This window comes from Calidris pugnax, unplaced genomic scaffold, assembly GCF_001431845.1.
Source record: "Calidris pugnax isolate Ruff unplaced genomic scaffold, ASM143184v1 scaffold49, whole genome shotgun sequence".
NCBI lineage: Eukaryota > Metazoa > Chordata > Aves > Charadriiformes > Scolopacidae > Calidris > Calidris pugnax.
Window position 1 is genome coordinate 5,036,096 of NW_015090798.1, and position 18,184 is coordinate 5,054,279.

Here is an 18,184-nt window from a genome sequence, read left to right on the forward strand (position 1 = left end):
TCTTCCCCTTTTGAGCTTTGCAATTATAAAATGACTAACAGCTGCGGCACGCAGAGAAATTAAGACTGGAGAAGCATATTCAGGGCTTTAGCTTAAAAAGAAAACAGTATTGATTTCCAGTGACCTACTGCAATGAGCATAAAAGATACTGTTTTCTCGTATTTTTAAATTGAAGACATTGCCTCTGAATAAAGTAGTGATATTTATGGTTACTCCCATATTTAGGATTGCTCCCATTCCCAAGCTGCTTCTAGCAATGGGGCAACCCAGCTAATTTCTAAAGAATTATCTTTGTTGCTGCCTGTCAAATGCCCTTAAATAGAAGGAGATTACATTTATGAATTTCCTAATGTGTAGTTGATTGCAGTGTCAACATAGATGTCATGCAGCAAACTTAGCATTTCCACAGTGCTTTCAGTTGCATTAGTCACATCTGTTAGGTTCCACTTGCTTAATTTTTTGTTTTAGAGCTGTGTGGAACTAAATGATTTCTTCTTTGATGGCAACATGTAAACTCCTAGTAATTTAACTAACCAGGAAACTGTCCTTAATGCTGCTTAGTCCATATAGATATAAAAATGTCTTACTATTTAGGCATACTGTTCAGTCCTCTCTACACATCATCTTTTAGCATAATAAGCATTTAAACATTAATAGTTGAAAATTATAACCTCATTAAATTGTAGTCTTTTTGACTTAAAAATAGTTACAATATTAAGATCTGTATCTGAAGTCGTTTCTGAATTAGTATTTGAAAAGTGACTACATAATGACAACTCAAACATTGGTATTTATTCACTAAAATATTTACTTGTAGATGTTTTCCTTGATTTAAGGGCAAAGATGATCTTCATTATTGTAACATTATCTTTTCATCAAGGGAATGATGAAATGCTTCATTCATTATATAGACTACTAAGGCAAATTAATTAGTCATTAACAGTTCTAGTGGACAGAGGATTATGATCTATGAAGGAATATGAGCTCGGATACAGTATAATCTTTTAAGACCATCAGAAATAGATTTTTTTATAATTCTTAATATATAACACAGTTTAATATTTTAATTTTTTCTCTATTAACTAAAGAATTATTAGGATGAAAATTATAAAAAGTACTAAACTATCCTCAGTAATATGAAGGAGAGTCACCAAAAATCTGAAAAATTAAATGGCTAGTTTTACTACTTCTAGGCAAACAATATTTCAAACTTCTATTATCAGCTGCTCTAGTTTTGTTTGGTATTTGTGGTGCTATTCAGACTCTTTTCTAGAAGAATGTTATCCATTTTCCTCGATTAATTTTCTCTTCCAGCCTCATTCGCAAGTTGCATTGCTGCCAAATGATTTTGTTCTGTGGCTCCTGGAAAAATTCTGCAGTATGAGTCACTCTGATATGGAATGTTATTTATTGATTTCATATTGGCTAGATAAAATAGCTAATGAAAATGTTAGTTTAAACCAGATAAATTATTTCTATGTTTGCACTGGGTTTGTGGGGGTTTTTTCGTGACTAGTTACTGCCTCTCAGATTTCCAAATCATTAACAGAGTGTGGCATTTATCTGTGTATTACTTAACAGATAAGGCATCCATCAAAATGTGAGAATTTGGGCATAAAATAACAATGAGAATATTTGGTGGGATTATTGGTACCTCTTTACTAGCCTCCAATCGTTTCTGGGAAGAACACGGTGAAATTATGTGATTTATTTCCTTTTCTATCTTTGCTTTCTTTATCCCAAAGTTTTCTATGTTTTTATTACCTCTTTAGAACTATTGAAATGGAATACAGTTACCTTTTATCAAAAAGAAATTACTATATTAAATCTTTGGCTTTGTTTTTTTAATTTTTCCTCAGCCCTTTGAATTCAGTGGTTTTCTTTTTGGTTTTGATTAGAAATATCCAATAGTTTGCCAAAGGTTTCTGTACTTAAAAAGGGCTTTGTGTCATTTTTTTCTTTAGCGTTATCATTTTTTGTGAATGAGAAAAATAATACGTGAATTAATAAATTTGTAAATTTGATATTTCAGGCCAGAGGTTCAATTTGATTTTGTTTGTCTTACATTTGGCATAATAAATACATGCAAAGAACCTCACACAGCAGCTTTTAGGTATAGTCCTAACTCGTGTTTGAGCTAGAGTCTATCTCTTACAAAGATGCATAGTGTTAATTTAAAGACTTCCAGATACTGGTACTGGACACTGTATTCCCAAAAAAGAGGACCTCAAATTAAGGTTACATTCTTTCCCCTATGAGAGAACATAATTTATGTCCTTTTTAGATCAGTTTCTCTTTCTTTCCCCTCAGTTAACATATACAGAGAATTACATTTGCCTGTGTATTGTTATTGTCAGCTGTATTTTGGCAGCTGGGAAAATGATTGTGTATTATGCAAAAATAATATTTAGCTTAAACTGTTGGAGATAAAGAAACTATTTATTTTTTTAAAAGATGGTTGTGTTTGAGAAATAGCTTTGAGGTTCAAAAGAGGAAAAAGTCTCAAAATATGGCCTGCTTTCCATAAAAAAATAATTTTTTTAAAAAAGCAATAACGTTCAGATGTCACAGCCTTTCGGTTTTGTCTGTTTCTTTGTGACAAATGCTGATATCTGGAAAACGTTTGCAGTAATTAGTTGAAGGAAGAAATCCATTCATTAGTATTCACGATGGATTATGTGGTGAAACAGATTATGTGGTGAAACACCACCTAAGACATTTCCAGCTTTTACACCTTGGCTACAGTTAAACCAAACAAACTCTTAAAACCTGCAAGAGCAAAGGATTTAGGGGATGCAAAAAAAGTCAGTTGGGAGTGGAAACCTGTCTTACTTCTGCCCTCGTGTGTGCATTCTCCATAGCACAGCCTTTCATTGCAGGAAAACAGGAAAAATTTGAAGTATAACAATATTTATTACATTTTTTTACAACTGCACGTAGGATGAGATTCTTCACTGTTGATTTTTTTCGAGGAATAGTGGATTTTTCATTGATGTAAACGATAAAAAATACAAATATATTTTACAAAATAGAGTGCACATTTCAGAATATATGGGTAGGAGGTGAACAACATAATCTGTGGTTTTTGAAAGGCTGGAATATCGTGGAATCATTCTGTAAAGCTGCTGGGAATGAAAATGAATGTAAGGAGCAGTCTTCTGGAAATCCACACGTGAAAATGCAAATGTTTAATTCCCTTATTCACTTACTCAGACTTTCTGGGGTCATAGTAACTGAATGGAAAAATAATCTGGTTTGGTGAAAGCAGCCAGTTTCATGCACAGTCACTACTGATGGGACAGAAGGGGACAAACCCCTGCCCAGAGGCAACGAGGAGGGTTGGAGAACAGGGATGTTTTACTGACAGCAAACAAATGCCAAGGGAAAATCACAGCGAGTCCAAAGCCAGCCTGGAAGCTTGAACAGGAAAATAAATGAAGTCAGTCAAGGGCTTTCAACCTTATTAGTTCTCTTCAAGAGCATCTAATAGGTGCTAATTAAGGCAGGTCCTTTAATCCGTTTGACATTGCTTTGTGGATCCAGCAAGTTGCCTGATTTTTATCTGCTGTCTTTTCTACAGGTATTACTCTGTTTTTCCCGAGATACATCTGTATTGGAGCACTTTGCTTACAGCAGTGCCACCCCTCCCAAATCCTATATACGAGGTAAAAGAAGGTGTTTTTTTAAAAAAAATTTGCACTGTTTTTTGTTGACAGCTGCAGTAATACAGTATGTGAATTTGTTTTATGTTCATTTCTTTATGTTCATTTCTTTATGTTCATTTCTTTATGCTTATTCTACACTATACCTAATAGACATTAATAAAAACTTCATGTATCCAGTTGACATCTGCACAATTTCTATATGACAGTTAAGAAGCTGGTCACACGAAGGCCAGATTGCAATGTTGTTCTTTTACTGTAGTTTTCCGTGTATAATTCTCCAGTGTTTTACTGAAATAAATTGAGCACACAATATGGTAAAATCTTGACAACATCTGTTGTCATCAGAGCTGGAAATTTAAATACACGATGTTGTCCTCTGCAACTTCAACAGATTTAGCAACTGGGAGTGGTGATGGGATGTTGTTTTCCCAAAGAAGTGGGTTTTGCAGATACTTGTAGACAGGAGTAGAACGTGTTGCTGAGGGATTGAAGGCTCTGTTTGAAAGTCTGGAGAGAGTAGAGCTCTACCAAGCAGACTTATACCAATTCTTTCCAAAACATGCTATCTTCCAGAGTGTTAACTTACTTTAGGATGTTCTTTGGCTTAACTTCTCATGTCTTATTTTTCGTAACAATCTTAAACGTATTGGGTCGATCTGCTTGCCTTCTCTGCCAACTTCTAGTGTCATACCTCTGGACTCTATATCTTTGCTTCTTAGATCCTCACCTGCCTTGGTTTTACCCAGAGGTTCCTAATTTTGTCTTCCTTCTTGAAGGCAATAATTTATTTTTTTTTCCATATACTTTACCTTCCTTGGTCCCTCGTGCCAAACAGGATCCCCATACCAAGTACAGGACCTCTGCTGACAGTTTTCCTCTTGCTGCTTCTTATATCTCTAGAAACAATGTTTCCTGATTATTTTCTTCCTCCTTTATTGCTTTGTAGGTCTTTTCTCTCTCCTTAACCAACTTGGGGAGTCTTCTTTACTTGCAAAGGGCTCACCTGAGAGCAGAACAGCAGCGAGATCCCGGCTCTCGCTTCGGGCACAGCCCAGAAACCCAGCTATGGGGAACATCCTACTTATTCCTAGGCAAATCCAGGGAATGAAGTTGCTGAAATCTAAATCTCCGCTAAACCTGGGAAATCCACACGTGAAAATGCAAATGTTTAATTCGCTTATTCACTTACCCAGACTTTCCCAGGTCATAGTAACTGAATAGAAAAATAATCTGGCATTGGTGAAAGCAGCCAGTTTCATGCACAGTCCCTACTGATGGGACAGAAGGGGACAAACCCCTGCTGAGAGGCAACGAGGAGGGTTGGAGAACGAGGATGTTTTACTGACAGCAAACAAATGAGAAGGGAAAAATCACAGCGAGTTCAAAGCCAGCCTGGAAGCTTGAACAGGAAAATAAATGAAGTCGGTCAAGGGCTTTCAACCTTAAATAAATGAAGTCAGTCAAGGGCTTTCAACCTTATTAGTTCTCTTCAAGAGCATCTAATAGGTGCTAATTAAGGCAGGTCCTTTAATCCGTTTGACATTGCTTTGTGGATCCAGCAAGTTGCCTGATTTTTATCTGCTGTCTTTTCTACAGGTATTACTCTGTTTTTCCCGAGATACATCTGTATTGGAGCACTTTGCTTACAGCAGTGCCACCCCTCCCAAATCCTATATACGAGGTAAAAGAAGGTGTTTTTTTAAAAAAAATTTGCACTGTTTTTTGTTGACAGCTGCAGTAATACAGTATGTGAATTTGTTTTATGTTCATTTCTTTATGTTCATTTCTTTATGTTCATTTCTTTATGTTCATTTCTTTATGTTCATTTCTTTATGCTTATTCTACACTATACCTAATAGACATTAATAAAAACTTCATGTATCCAGTTGACATCTGCACAATTTCTATATGACAGTTAAGAAGCTGGTCACACGAAGGCCAGATTGCAATGTTGTTCTTTTACTGTAGTTTTCCGTGTATAATTCTCCAGTGTTTTACTGAAATAAATTGAGCACACAATATGGTAAAATCTTGACAACATCTGTTGTCATCAGAGCTGGAAATTTAAATACACGATGTTGTCCTCTGCAACTTCAACAGATTTAGCAACTGGGAGTGGTGATGGGATGTTGTTTTCCCAAAGAAGTGGGTTTTGCAGATACTTGTAGACAGGAGTAGAACGTGTTGCTGAGGGATTGAGGGCTTGTTCGAAGGTCTGGAGAGAGTAGAGCTCTACCAAGCAGACTTATGCTGATTCTTTCCAAAACATGGTGTCTTCCAGAGTGTTAACTTACTTTGGGATGTTCTTTGGCTTAACTTCTCATGTGAGTCTTATTTTTCGTAACAATCTTAAACGTATTGGTTCAATCTCCAGAATCATAGAATGGAAAGTGGCTTGGCGACTACGTCAGCCAGTTCCTTCAGGACTCTGGGATGTATCTCATCAATCTGCTTGCCTTCTCTGCCACCTTCTAATGCCATACCTCTGGACTCTGTATCTTTGCTTCTTAGATCCTCACCTGCCTTGGTTTTACCCAGAGGTTCCTAATTTTGTCTTCCTTCTTGAAGGCAATAATTTATTTTTTTTTCCATATACTTTACCTTCCTTGGTCCCTCGTGCCAAACAGGATCCCCATACCAAGTACAGGACCTCTGCTGACAGTTTTCCTCTTGCTGCTTCTTATATCTCTAGAAACAATGTTTCCTGATTATTTTCTTCCTCCTTTATTGCTTTGTAGGTCTTTTCTCTCTCCTTAACCAACTTGGGGAGTCTTCTTTACTTGCAAAGGGCTCACCTGAGAGCAGAACAGCAGCGAGATCCCGGCTCTCGCTTCGGGCACAGCCCAGAAACCCAGCTATGGGGAACATCCTACTTATTCCTAGACAAATCCAGGGAATGAAGTTGCTGAAATCTAAATCTCCGCTAAACCTGCGCGGTGTAAATCCGAAAGGCTTGTAGGTCCTATTTTTGGCTAATTTTCCGAGAGATGTGCTTTATGCTAAAAATACTCTCCTTCCAGATGACAAGTCCCGGCCGCGGAGCAAGAAAACTATTGCAAGGAAAAGTGAAAAATACTTTTTCGTTTAATGAACAACTAATTTCTGTAACTGGAAAATACTGGATTTTATTTTCATGGAGTAGTAGGCAAGAGCTTGGCAGGGTAATTTTGAATTTAATTCAGTTGATTCAAGTTACAGGAAAATATCTTAAGACCGGATTCCGTTGAACCTGACACAAGTTCCCTGTGCTAAATTCTTCTGTGTAGAGTGAACAAAATACAGAGATCTAAAAGATCTCTGAATATGCTATAAATTGTCATATAAGTAAATACATTTCTTAGTTGTATTTTCTCATTTTAAAACTAAGATAATTACAGTTCTTAATTGGTTGCGATTATGAATAAAAAATATTTCTCAATAAATTGTTAATTTTTTAATAGTGGATTTTGAATTATTAGGTTATGTTGTTAAAATACAGTTAACTAATATAATTTGTGCATTGTGCAGGGAAGAGAAAAAGTTACATGGTCAGTCTGTACTATCAGTGATTATCTTGACTTAATTAATCTTTTGTATTCAACAGATTACTTAAATATTTTTATGTTCTATCAAAGCTATCCCATCCATCTTCCTCTCTGTTCCAGGCTTAATCCTTCAATATTTTTCAGTCTGTTCTTATATCTTTTTTTAATGCTTTTCCTGTCCCTGGGTGAGTCTGCCAGGGCATGGCAGGCTTATCCCCTTAACCTTATCCCCTCGTTGAGCTTCCCTGGCTTCAAGTTCTGCAATAAACACCGTTAGAGCTCCAAAAACCCACCCCAATTAAATCTCCCTGGGACACCAATGCTGAAATCTTCCTCCTCTTTTTTTTTTGCCCCTTTGTCATCCTCCGTTATCGGCGCTGCATTTCACTTTTATATCTGACACTTTACTTGTCCTATTGCGTCGTTTGCTTGTTTTAGGCGATATCAAATGATCAAGTATGTAATTAGTTATGATTTTTATACTTGTAACTTAGAACCTACCCATTTTTAATATAGATCTTTACCCCTTTAAGTAGTTTAATCCCATTTTAATGATTTATTTGTTTTAATAATTCACAGGCAAACTCGGAATGGAAGAGTATGCTGTTTTCTATCCTCCAAACGGTAAGAATGAGGCTGTTGCCTCCTCTAGTGGCAGATTGGAAAGGTACAGGATTTTTTTTCCTCAAATCCATGACAGCTACTTTTTCTATTGCAAATTATCTTTTGCTATTATTTTAATAATTCACAGGCAAACTCGGAATGGAAGAGTATGCTGTTTTCTATCCTCCAAACGGTAAGAATGAGGCTGTTGCCTCCTCTAGTGGTAGCTTGGAAAGGTACAGGATTTTTCTCCTCAAATCCATGACAGCTACTTTTTTCTATTGCAAATTATCTTTTGCTATTATTCTGCAAAATTGATTAATTTATAGGAGTAAGCTGGACTGAAGCTACTCCCAAGCCAGGTTCATGCTGGTGTGAGTAGTCAGGGAGTGTGTCCATGTGGGAAGGGGAAGGATCACCCCTCGTGGTGCAGCAGCTTGGGGTCCAGTCTCGTGTCGCCTCGTAGAGGATCTGAATGACACATCCTGAAACCATCTGAGCCCCAGCTTCCCAGTACTCAACAAACCACACCTTAAAGGCTTTTCCTTTCAAAATTTGTGTTCGTTTTAAAAATTCAGCCATAACTAATCTATATCATTTTAAGTAAGCACCATCGCTGCTGTGTTTACTTCAATTATTGAAATTCTTTTTTTCAGCTCTTATTTTGACTCGTGGTGCAGCAGCTTGGGGTCCAGTCTCGTGTCGCCTCGTAGAGGATCTGAATGACACATCCTGAAACCATCTGAGCCCCAGCTTCCCAGTACTCAACAAACCACACCTTAAAGGCTTTTCCTTTCAAAATTTGTGTTCGTTTTAAAAATTCAGCCATAACTAATCTATATCATTTTAAGTAAGCACCATCGCTGCTGTGTTTACTTCAATTATTGAAATTCTTTTTTTCAGCTCTTATTTTGATTTTTTTCAATCCCTGTTTTTGCGCTGCATTTGTATTTTAAGTTTGAGTTCTTTGCTTCTGCTTTTCAAGACCTTGTGTCACTGATCTTAAACCTGTGTCTCTGCCCTTGTCTTTCACATCTTCTGTGTCCCCGTGGTGTCACTGGCCTTGGCTTTCACATCTTCTGTGTCCCCGTGGTGTCACTTGTAGCATGTGCTTTTGTTCCCCTTCCATATTTGCCTCTGCAATTCTTTGTAGCCATGAAGCATTGCCTTCGTGACCTTTTGCCAAAGCAGCTCCCCCTTCCTGGTCCCATATGGAAATTACTGAATGGGAGCTGGGATCAGCTGGAAGGGAGGAGAGAACTGTCATGATACCACTGCCAAGTCCCCTAAATGTTTTATCTGAGTACTACATGAATTACTAGAGGTCTTGGCCTCCTTTTTTTTTCCTGCTCCCTCCTTGTCAGGGCGTGACATTTATGGGTTGTCATTGATCTGAAATTAGGTTCTGATTTCAGCAAAGCTTATACATAATAACTTCATGGAAATGAAGCTTTACTTGGCTTTCTAGGAACTATAGCATGTGTTTAAGCATGTAGTTGGTTGTACTGAAGTAAGTGATACAATTCCTGTACTTACATATTTACAAGGTTGAGATGTAAGACTGTAAGTTCTATAACAAGGAAATATTTTATTAATGGGTAAAAATAAATATAAAAGAAGAAAAAAATAAATATTTTCTTTTGTAGGTGTCATTCCTTTTCATGGCTTTTCTATGTACGGTAAGTGTGACTCTCATAAACTCTTAAAACCTCAGAATTGCTTTTTTTTTTTCATATTGCAGTTTAAACCTCTATGTACTTTTCTACAACTTTTAAACTCGTGTGTGTTCTGTGTATGAAGACTTTTGTATATAACTTTAAAATTTCCAGGCTGATTCTTTTTATTTATATTACAGCTGGCTCCTGTGTGGGAGTTCCTTCTTTGAGAGCTTACAGCTGAGCTATACGTCTTGCTGTATATGAATAGAGGGATAAAGTTTATTGACAGAAGAGTGCTCTTTTCTTGTGTTCCACTTCTGGGTAGACCAAGTTACCTGTGACAAGAGTTCTTAAAAATATGAATTATGTGAAAGGCCTGTTGCTGAAGCCATTTGCCTAGAACAGGCGTTAAAGGAGCATTAAATAATGGAATGGTTGCTACCTTACAGCGTGGAGGAAAGCTCAAATATCCACAAGATTGCTAGGAAAAATGCAGAAAAACCTCCTCGAGTCATAGACATAACAAGGCATCTAGTGCAGAGACTCCCAGCAACGTGAGGCTGTTTGTTACAGCTTCCCAGTTTTTTTCCTTTGATTTCTCAAAGGTGTTTGTGGCATCAGAGGGCAAGCAGATTTTAGGATTATACTTAAAACGCTGTGTTTTGCTAATAGTAAAGTTTAATGGCCACACGATCATCAAAATCAGGCGATTTAAGTATGAAATGCCAATTTTGAACCTGAGGAGGGAACCTTAAGCCTTTGAAACTGCTTTGCAAAATGTTTGGATTTGACCCTGCCCTTGAGAGGAGCGTCCCTGGGCCTGGGCAGGAGCTGCTGCCCTCCCTCCCCTCCCCGCTCCGTGCCAGGGCTGGGAACAGGCTGCTGGTGGGAAGGAGGGAGGCTGGAAATCACAGCAGCAGAAACACAGCGTGTAAGGGGACCAGGGGAATGTTCTCTGCTGTTCCGTGCCGTGCTGCTGGAGGAGGAAGTTTCTGGGGCTTTATGTAAATCCTGGAGACAACACCCTCTGCTTTCCTTACCCCTACGCAAATACACGTTGCTGTGAACCTCTCCCATAGAATCATAGAATGGTTAGAGTTGGGCCTCTCACCACAGAATCACAGAATGGTTAGAGTTGGAAAGGGACCTTAAAGATCATCCAGTTCCGAACCCCCTGCCCTGCGCAGGGACACCTCCCACCAGACCAGGTTGCTCCAAGCCCCATCCAGCCTGGCCTTGAACCCCTCCCGGGATGGGGCAGCCACAGCTTCTCTGGGCAACCTCTTCCAGTGTCTCACCACCCTCACAGGGAAGAATTTCTTCCTGAGATCTCATCTAAATCTTCCCTCTTTCAGTTTAAAACCATTACCCCTCATTCTATGGCTCCACTCCTTGATCAAGAGTCCCTCCCCATCTCTCCTGTAGCCCCTTGAGGGACTGGAAGGGGCTCTAAGGTCTCCCCAGAGCCTTCTCCAGGCTGAACAACCCCAACTCTCTCAGCCTGTCCTCACAGCAGAGGTGCTCCATCCCTCTGAGCATCTTCTTCACCCTACCGCTATTTTCTATAAAGCCACCTTCTCTGATACATATATACATATATATATATATTTATTTTTTTTTTCTACCACTATTTCCTATAAAGCCACCTTCTCTGATATATATCTGATATATATATATTTATTTTATTTTCATTTTCATGACACTCATCTTCAAGCAGCAAATTTATTCCAGCCTTACAAATGGGTACCCAACTCAGAGATGGTCACTAGCCCCGGGGGCACATTGGAAGTTATAGACTTCAAAAGCTTGCACCATTCCCTGTATCGTTGCCCTACATCCCAGAGAAGTTATCCTTAAAGTGTATTTCTTAAGCTTCAGAAGCCAGCACTGTAGTGAGCAGGTTCTTATTAGTTTAGAGTCTTGAAATATAAAGGACTATTACCTAGAATGTGTTGCACTCCCTTTCTTAACTTTTTATGCCAAATGATAGACTGTATTATGAAGTATTTCTTTCTAAATAACTGTTTTAGTATTGCTTTTGTAAATTGTACTGCTATAAATTACTTGTTTTTTTCCCTCATACTTCATGCACTTAATCATTGAATTCTTTTAGCAGTTTACAGTGTTGAGTCAATTATAATTCTTTTATCCTTTCAGTTGCTCCACTTTGTTTTCTGTACCATGAACCTTCCAAATTGTATCAGATATTCCGTGAGATGTATGTGCGTTTTTTCTTCAGACTCCATTCCATCTCTTCTCATCCCTCTGTAAGTTCGTTAGGAATTAAAACCCACTCACTTGATATTCTGTTTGTTATGGAACAATAATATACAGTGGAATGATTTTCTATGCGATTGAAATCTGTCCCTTTTAAATATAATAAAATATATTCAGGTAAGCTTGGAAAAATTATTAGGTAACTCCAGTTTGGGTATTTTTTGTTTTCTGTGTCAATGTTGGTCTTTGCTCTAGAATATCATATACTTTGAAATAGAATAGTTCTCATTTTATGAGGGTGTGGGGTTTTTTTAAGAGTCAAGTGTTTTATGTAATAGGTTTCTCTGTTCCAAGAAGTCATACTCTCTTTCATTTTAATAAATGACACACTTTAGTGCACACTTCAGTGTTTTCTGGAGTGAAGGGGCTAAAATATAGTTATAAATATACAGATATTGTTTCAGTGATATCAACTTAATGTTTGTTTCTTTAACTTGAGTACCTTTGTGTGACAAAACGTGCTTTTTAGCACTACTAGATGAATTTAAATAATTGTTACATTTATGACCAGGACCCGCTGACTTGAATGTAAGTCAATTGTAGAAATTGGCTTATCTTCTATTTTTGAAGAATAGAACATAGTAAGTTTGTTGATTTTTTTTTTTTTTTTTTTTTTTTTCTCCTTCAGAAAGAGCTAAATAGTTATAAGTATATATAGAGTTATATTACTTTTTGAAAACCTTTTGTGGTTAAAAGAAAACCATTTCCTTGATATACCATTTCAAGGCTGTGCATTGTGCTTTCAGTCATTAATAGCAGGGAAACCAGTCAGACTGGAATCTGTTCATTTTCATGGTAATTTTGAAAATGAATTTGAAAATGTGTTTACATTTAACTTTTTTTTGTAGTTTACTAAAACCAAACAGCAATGGAGATATCAGGGAGATACAGTTTCTCACATCCTCTGGTTTTTAGTGCAACTGGGGTCTCTTTCATCAAAGTGGAAATATTTAAAGTAGGTCATATTATAATAACCCACTAAGTAGACCCTGCCATGCAAATACCATAAGTGACTTAAAGCTGAGAGGAACTATCAGAATGTTTTAAGGCATTAGAGCTGCTTGTGCCCCATTTTATTGCTTGAATTAAAAATTCATGTGTACTGAGATGCTGATGCTGCTTTCTCAGGTGGGGCAGGATGGGTGTTAGCATTCAGGCTGTGCTCTTGTTTCATTAGGGCATCGTATCGCTGTGTTTGCTCTTCGAGACCCTTCTCCAAACCCACCTGCCCCAGCTCTTTTATCACCTTCGAGAAATCGGGGCTCAGCCGTGAGTACTTCTCTCTGACTTCCTACAAACACTGCAGGTTCATTCACTGAACAGAAGATGCTGTGAGATTTTCAAAAGGGAAAATGTTAATATGCCATTTTTCCTTGAAAGTCAGGGAGTCCTTTGTCTCACCTGCCTGTGTCTGCTCTGTGCATTTCTTCCGTACATTCTATGAAAAAGAGATGAGAATTGCTGCAGAAATGCTGCATTATTCACCTAAGTTTCATTTATTCATGTCAGATCTGATGGAAGTAAGTGATTTATTTCCTGGGGGACAGAAGACACAGAGATATGTTAGTTCCAGCAGAAGCTACTGGGCAGGGGAGAGAGAGCAGGAGGCATCGTTCTGTGGTGTACTCATGGCACCAAGTGCAATAGAACCTGAAAACCTTGTTATTGTAATTGGTATCCATCACAGAATCATAGAATTGTCTTGGTTGGAAGGGACCTTTCAGATCTTCTAGTCTAACCATCAACCTAACTCTGATAAAAACCATCAACTAAACCATGTCACTAAGCACTATGTCAGCCTGTCTTTTGAACACCTCCAGGGATGGTGACCCAACCACTTCCCTGGGCAGCCCATTCCAAGGCTTAAGAACTCTTTCAGTGTCAATTTTTTTCCTAATATCCAATCTAAACCCCCCCTGGCACAACTTGAGGCCATTTCCTCTTGTCCTATCACCTGTGACTTGGGAGAAGAGACCGACCCCACCTCTCTCCACCCTCCTTTCAGGGAGTTGTAGAGAGCGAGAAGGTCTCCCCTCAGCCTCCTCTTCCCCAGACTGGACACCCCCAGCTCCCTCAGCCTCTCCTCACAAGACTTGTTCTCCAGACCCCTCACCAGCTCCGTTGCCCTTCTCTGGACCTGCTCCAGCACCTCAATGTCATGATACCATAATAGCAGAAACGACGAAACATTGAGGGTGCTAATTGCTGAGGATCCCTCTAATGTGGTCGTTTGGTCAGAATATTTTAATGCTATTAGTACTTTGTCAAATGAGATGTTAAACAATTTTCTGATGGCTGTTGCAAAGGAAAATATCAAAGCAGCAAGAGATGATGGCTATTCTTCCTAGAAGAGAAATGCAGAAGAATAGTGAAATATTTTTAAATGTATAGAGGATCTGTGTGATAATTATGGGAGACAGAAATATAATAACTGTTCTCTTACCACTTGTTTGCAGGCTACGGATTTCATTTAAATGGATGGTACGAGCGTTTTCTGGTTATTTGGCTACAGATCAGCTCCTGCTTCTGTGGGACAGAATCCTGGGATACAACTCTCTAGAAATTCTTGCTGGTAATAGAATTATTTTTTTTCTGATGATTATGGGAGACAGAAATATAATAATTGTTGTCTTACCACTTGTTTGCAGGCTACGGATTTCATTTAAATGGATGGTACGAGCGTTTTCTGGTTATTTGGCTACAGATCAGCTCCTGCTTCTGTGGGACAGAATCCTGGGATACAACTCTCTAGAAATTCTTGCTGGTAATAGAATTATTTTTACTCAATGTGTTAAGTCTGGGTGGGTATAAGGCAAATACATGTTGACTTCAATGCGTTTTGTGACAAGAAGAAAAGAGTTGCTCTTTGAATGCCGTGTCAAAGAGTGTAACTTTTAGAAAACTAGAATTGCATAAACACTGCATTTCTAACAGAAGCATGGGAGATAATTTAATTATTATTTTTTTATGATAGCACTCCAAAAATGCCAACCACTCCCTGACCAGAACATAGGGTGTTCTCTCAGCTTCAGTAGTAACAATAAATGAGTTCATCAGCTCTCACAAAACACAGGATTCGTGTTAGTCATTTATGGCAATTATTTCTTCAGGAGTTATCAAAACTGAGACTTCCCCTGATTTTGCTGGACTACTTCTTTCAAAGTCCCATCTTTTAAGAGACTTCAACAGTTTTGTATTTACCTTTTATAAAGAGAATGGTGTCCTAAGATTTATTAAAAGTTTAAGATGGGGGTTCTAAAGACGATTTGTATCGTCAGTTGGGTCAGTTTTTAAATATGGAGTGGGTGAAGAGAAAAGGTTTTGGTTCCATTTGTACCTATAAAACAGTTAATGAGATGTAATTATAGGAGATAGTATAAAACAAATGAACATTTTTTTAAAATGTTATGTAGTATTTACAACTGAAATATTGCTATTAAAATTATTGTTTTGAAATTAATTTGTTGCAAATCACCCTGTCCCTTTAATTAATAAAGATATTCATCTTCATTTCAAGCGTTTTCACTCAGATTTTTCTGACAGAACGTTGTGGTTTTTCTGTCCACTTTAAAAAATGGCCAAGGGCACGGAAACGCAGCCACTCACCCTTTATCATACTTCAGAATCAAAATAATTACTCTGAGGGAGTGAGAATGGGCGTTTTACATCCAGGTTTGTTCTAACTGTTAATTAACAGCTCAGCGACTTCAATCTTGGGCATTTTCTTGCAGTGCTGGCAGCTGCTGTGTTTGCTTTCCGAGCAGTCAACCTGATGGAGGTGACATCACTGGCCGCAGCCGAAGTAAGGATAAGTTTCACTTGGAGGAGATTGAAATAGTTTCTGATGCTTTGCCAACCAGAGTAACTCAAGCTTCACATGGCACGTGGTACATAGTGCAAATCTTTCTGCCTGAATTCTTACCTTAGATTGAAAAAAAAAAACAAACAAAACCCCTAAACCCTAGGAAATGGTGAACACACAGTACATATGCTTTCCTGGAGTAAAAAGAAATAAAAGAGCCTAGGAAATGGTGAACACGCAGTACATATAACACTGCTTTCCTGGAGTAAAAAGAAATAAAAGAGTATATTTGCTGCAAAAAAATGCAACGTTAACAAATTATTTTGCACAATGGGATTTTTTTTTCCTATTTTAATATAGAATTATATTTTGTGGGGTATATTGTTTTTGAAATGCTGTGGAGGGTTGTGTCTTTTTTTTTCCCTCTGCATTTTAATGTAGTTGCTTCTGTGGTTTTTTGATACTATAAAAATTTTACAAGATGATTTTTGTCAACATTGAGTCTGAAATTTCACTGCGAGTGCTGTCATTTCACAGATGGGAAAAGAAGAAAATGAAGTCATTAAGGTGAAGATTATTACTGTTTATCTCTAGTAATTAGTAAAATGTATTTTTTCCCCAAAATCTGGTGATATATTATTTTTTCAAACGTTGAGAGCTTATGATGGCTCGCTCTTCTTTTTTTTTTTTTTTTTTTTTTTTTTTTGTTTTAACATCACGAGAAGATGTTGACTATTTGAGTCATTACATTGGACTTACTTCACAAGTACTAGCCAAGCCACAGGATAAGGATTCTTAATTCCCAATTATTTTTAGAAGCGAGGTGAAACGTTAGACCCCTTATTCACCCATGATGCCATGGATACTTGAAGTAATGCTAATGGCTAAAATAAAGTTACTCCGTTCCTATATGTAAACATGCTTTTTCTTTGAAGTGTTAGAATGAAAAATTAAGGCATTTGTTAATTAATAAGGCATTCTGCACGCTGACATAAAACAGCATCATTTGTTTCTAGCCAGGTCTGAATCTAATTAATTAATGTTAGTATTGTAGTCAGTATTTTAATTTTTTTTTTTTTCTGACTTCTTGACTTGCTTTAAAGAAATTCGATTCAAATGTCAAATTTAACAAGCCTTTTTTTTTTTTAATCTTTTTGATCCCAGGCTGTGCTCGCTGACCTTTCAACCCTGAAAGTTATGCCTCTTCTTCAGATCTTCTTGTTTGCCACCGTCACTTGAGCTGCTCCGACGACGCTGGTACCACGGTTCCAGGCTGTCGGGAGAAGCTCATCATCAACTATGCAACGTCTGCATAAAACCAAAATTAAACTGTATGTATAACACTACCTTAGAAATCATGACCTTAAGAGCTGAAAAGCCTTTTTTAGCTGAAAATGGTGAGTTTGCAGAGGAACATGTGCAGTGCATGCTACTGAGCTTCCCCCTGATGGCAACGCGTTGGGAATGGCTACTTGGGCAAACAAAGGACATGAATCAGTGTCTGCAATGCATGTAATGTTAAATTAAATAAAATAACTCTAATTTGTCCTCTGAGCGTCGTGGTGTTGGTGTCAGCAGAGCGAAGGCTCTCTTTTATTATGAAATGACTTCTTCGAGCTGAGGGCTTAGAGGTTATCGGCTCAAATACCATCAGTTGAGGAAATAATGATATTTTAACTTGCAGGATTTTTTTCTCGTTTTCTGAGGAAAAGCTGGGATCGTTCAGCAGTTCTGCTCCCTCTCTCTCTCATATATTCTTCACAGAAAGTTTTCTTTCTCACATCAGCTCCTTCCCTTTGTTCTTTTCCACGTGCAGAGACGCAGTCACGCGTTCCTCGTTCATCTCCAATTAGGAACACAGCTCTCTCGGGCGTCTCCTAAAGCTCCTGCCCGGCGTCCCATCAAAGGCCCCGTGTCCTAAGGCACGTTCCCTGCAGAGAAGAGAGGCCAGAGCACCGTTTCCTTCAGGCCGTGTTGGAGCCAGCCCTCACAGGAGCCAAAGCATTCCCCGGAGAGCCATGCCAGGAGCCCTTTGGCCGTGCCCCGGCTCCCTCCCTCCAGCCTTCTCCAATTCACCATCCCGGGCTGCCCTGTGGAATCCACACCAGTGTCCATGTGTGACGGATTGTCGCTGCGCCGTCGGGCTGGCTCAGCCTCCCTTCCCTTTGCCTGAGCTCCTCCTGCTCTTCTCCACTCATTTAACACCAACATTGGAATCGATAATCTGATTTGATTGAGCATATCTTAATACCTGAAAAAAATATCACAATCAGTCCTCCTGCTTTTTTTCCACTCGTTTAACACCGACGTTGGGATCGATGATCTGATCTGATTGAGCGGATCTTAATACCTGAAAAAAATATCACAATCACAGCAAGGTTTGGGTTGGAATAGAAGCCACAAGTTGCGCCAGGGGAGGTTCAGGCTGGATATTAGGATAAATTTTTTCACTGAAAGGGTTCTCAGCCATTGGAATGGGCTGCCCAGGGAGGTGGTTGAGGCACCATCCCTGGAGGTGTTCAAAAGACAGGTGAAAGGTTTGGGTTGGAATAGAAGCTACAAGTTGTGCCAGGGGAGGTTCAGGCTGGATATTAGGAAAAATTTTTTCACTGAAAGGGTTATCAGGCATTGGAATGGGCTGCCCAGGGAGGTGGT

At 38.4% G+C, this 18,184-nt stretch overlaps 1 protein-coding gene across 1 annotated transcript in view; it reads left to right on the forward strand.

Annotated features, from left to right (window-relative positions):
- TBC1D19 (TBC1 domain family member 19) overlaps positions 1 to 17,083 on the forward strand; it is a 61,571-nt gene extending 44,488 nt beyond the window's left edge. Inside the window, exons 17-23 of the mRNA XM_014937045.1 lie at positions 7,769 to 7,813; positions 9,439 to 9,471; positions 11,608 to 11,717; positions 12,905 to 12,996; positions 14,184 to 14,299; positions 15,459 to 15,529; positions 16,694 to 17,083. Of these exons, the coding sequence (XP_014792531.1) occupies positions 7,769 to 7,813; positions 9,439 to 9,471; positions 11,608 to 11,717; positions 12,905 to 12,996; positions 14,184 to 14,299; positions 15,459 to 15,529; positions 16,694 to 16,768 (542 nt within the window). The 3' untranslated portion in view covers positions 16,769 to 17,083. The remainder of the gene's footprint in view (positions 1 to 7,768; positions 7,814 to 9,438; positions 9,472 to 11,607; positions 11,718 to 12,904; positions 12,997 to 14,183; positions 14,300 to 15,458; positions 15,530 to 16,693) is intronic.
- Positions 17,084 to 18,184: the final 1,101 nt, after the last annotated feature.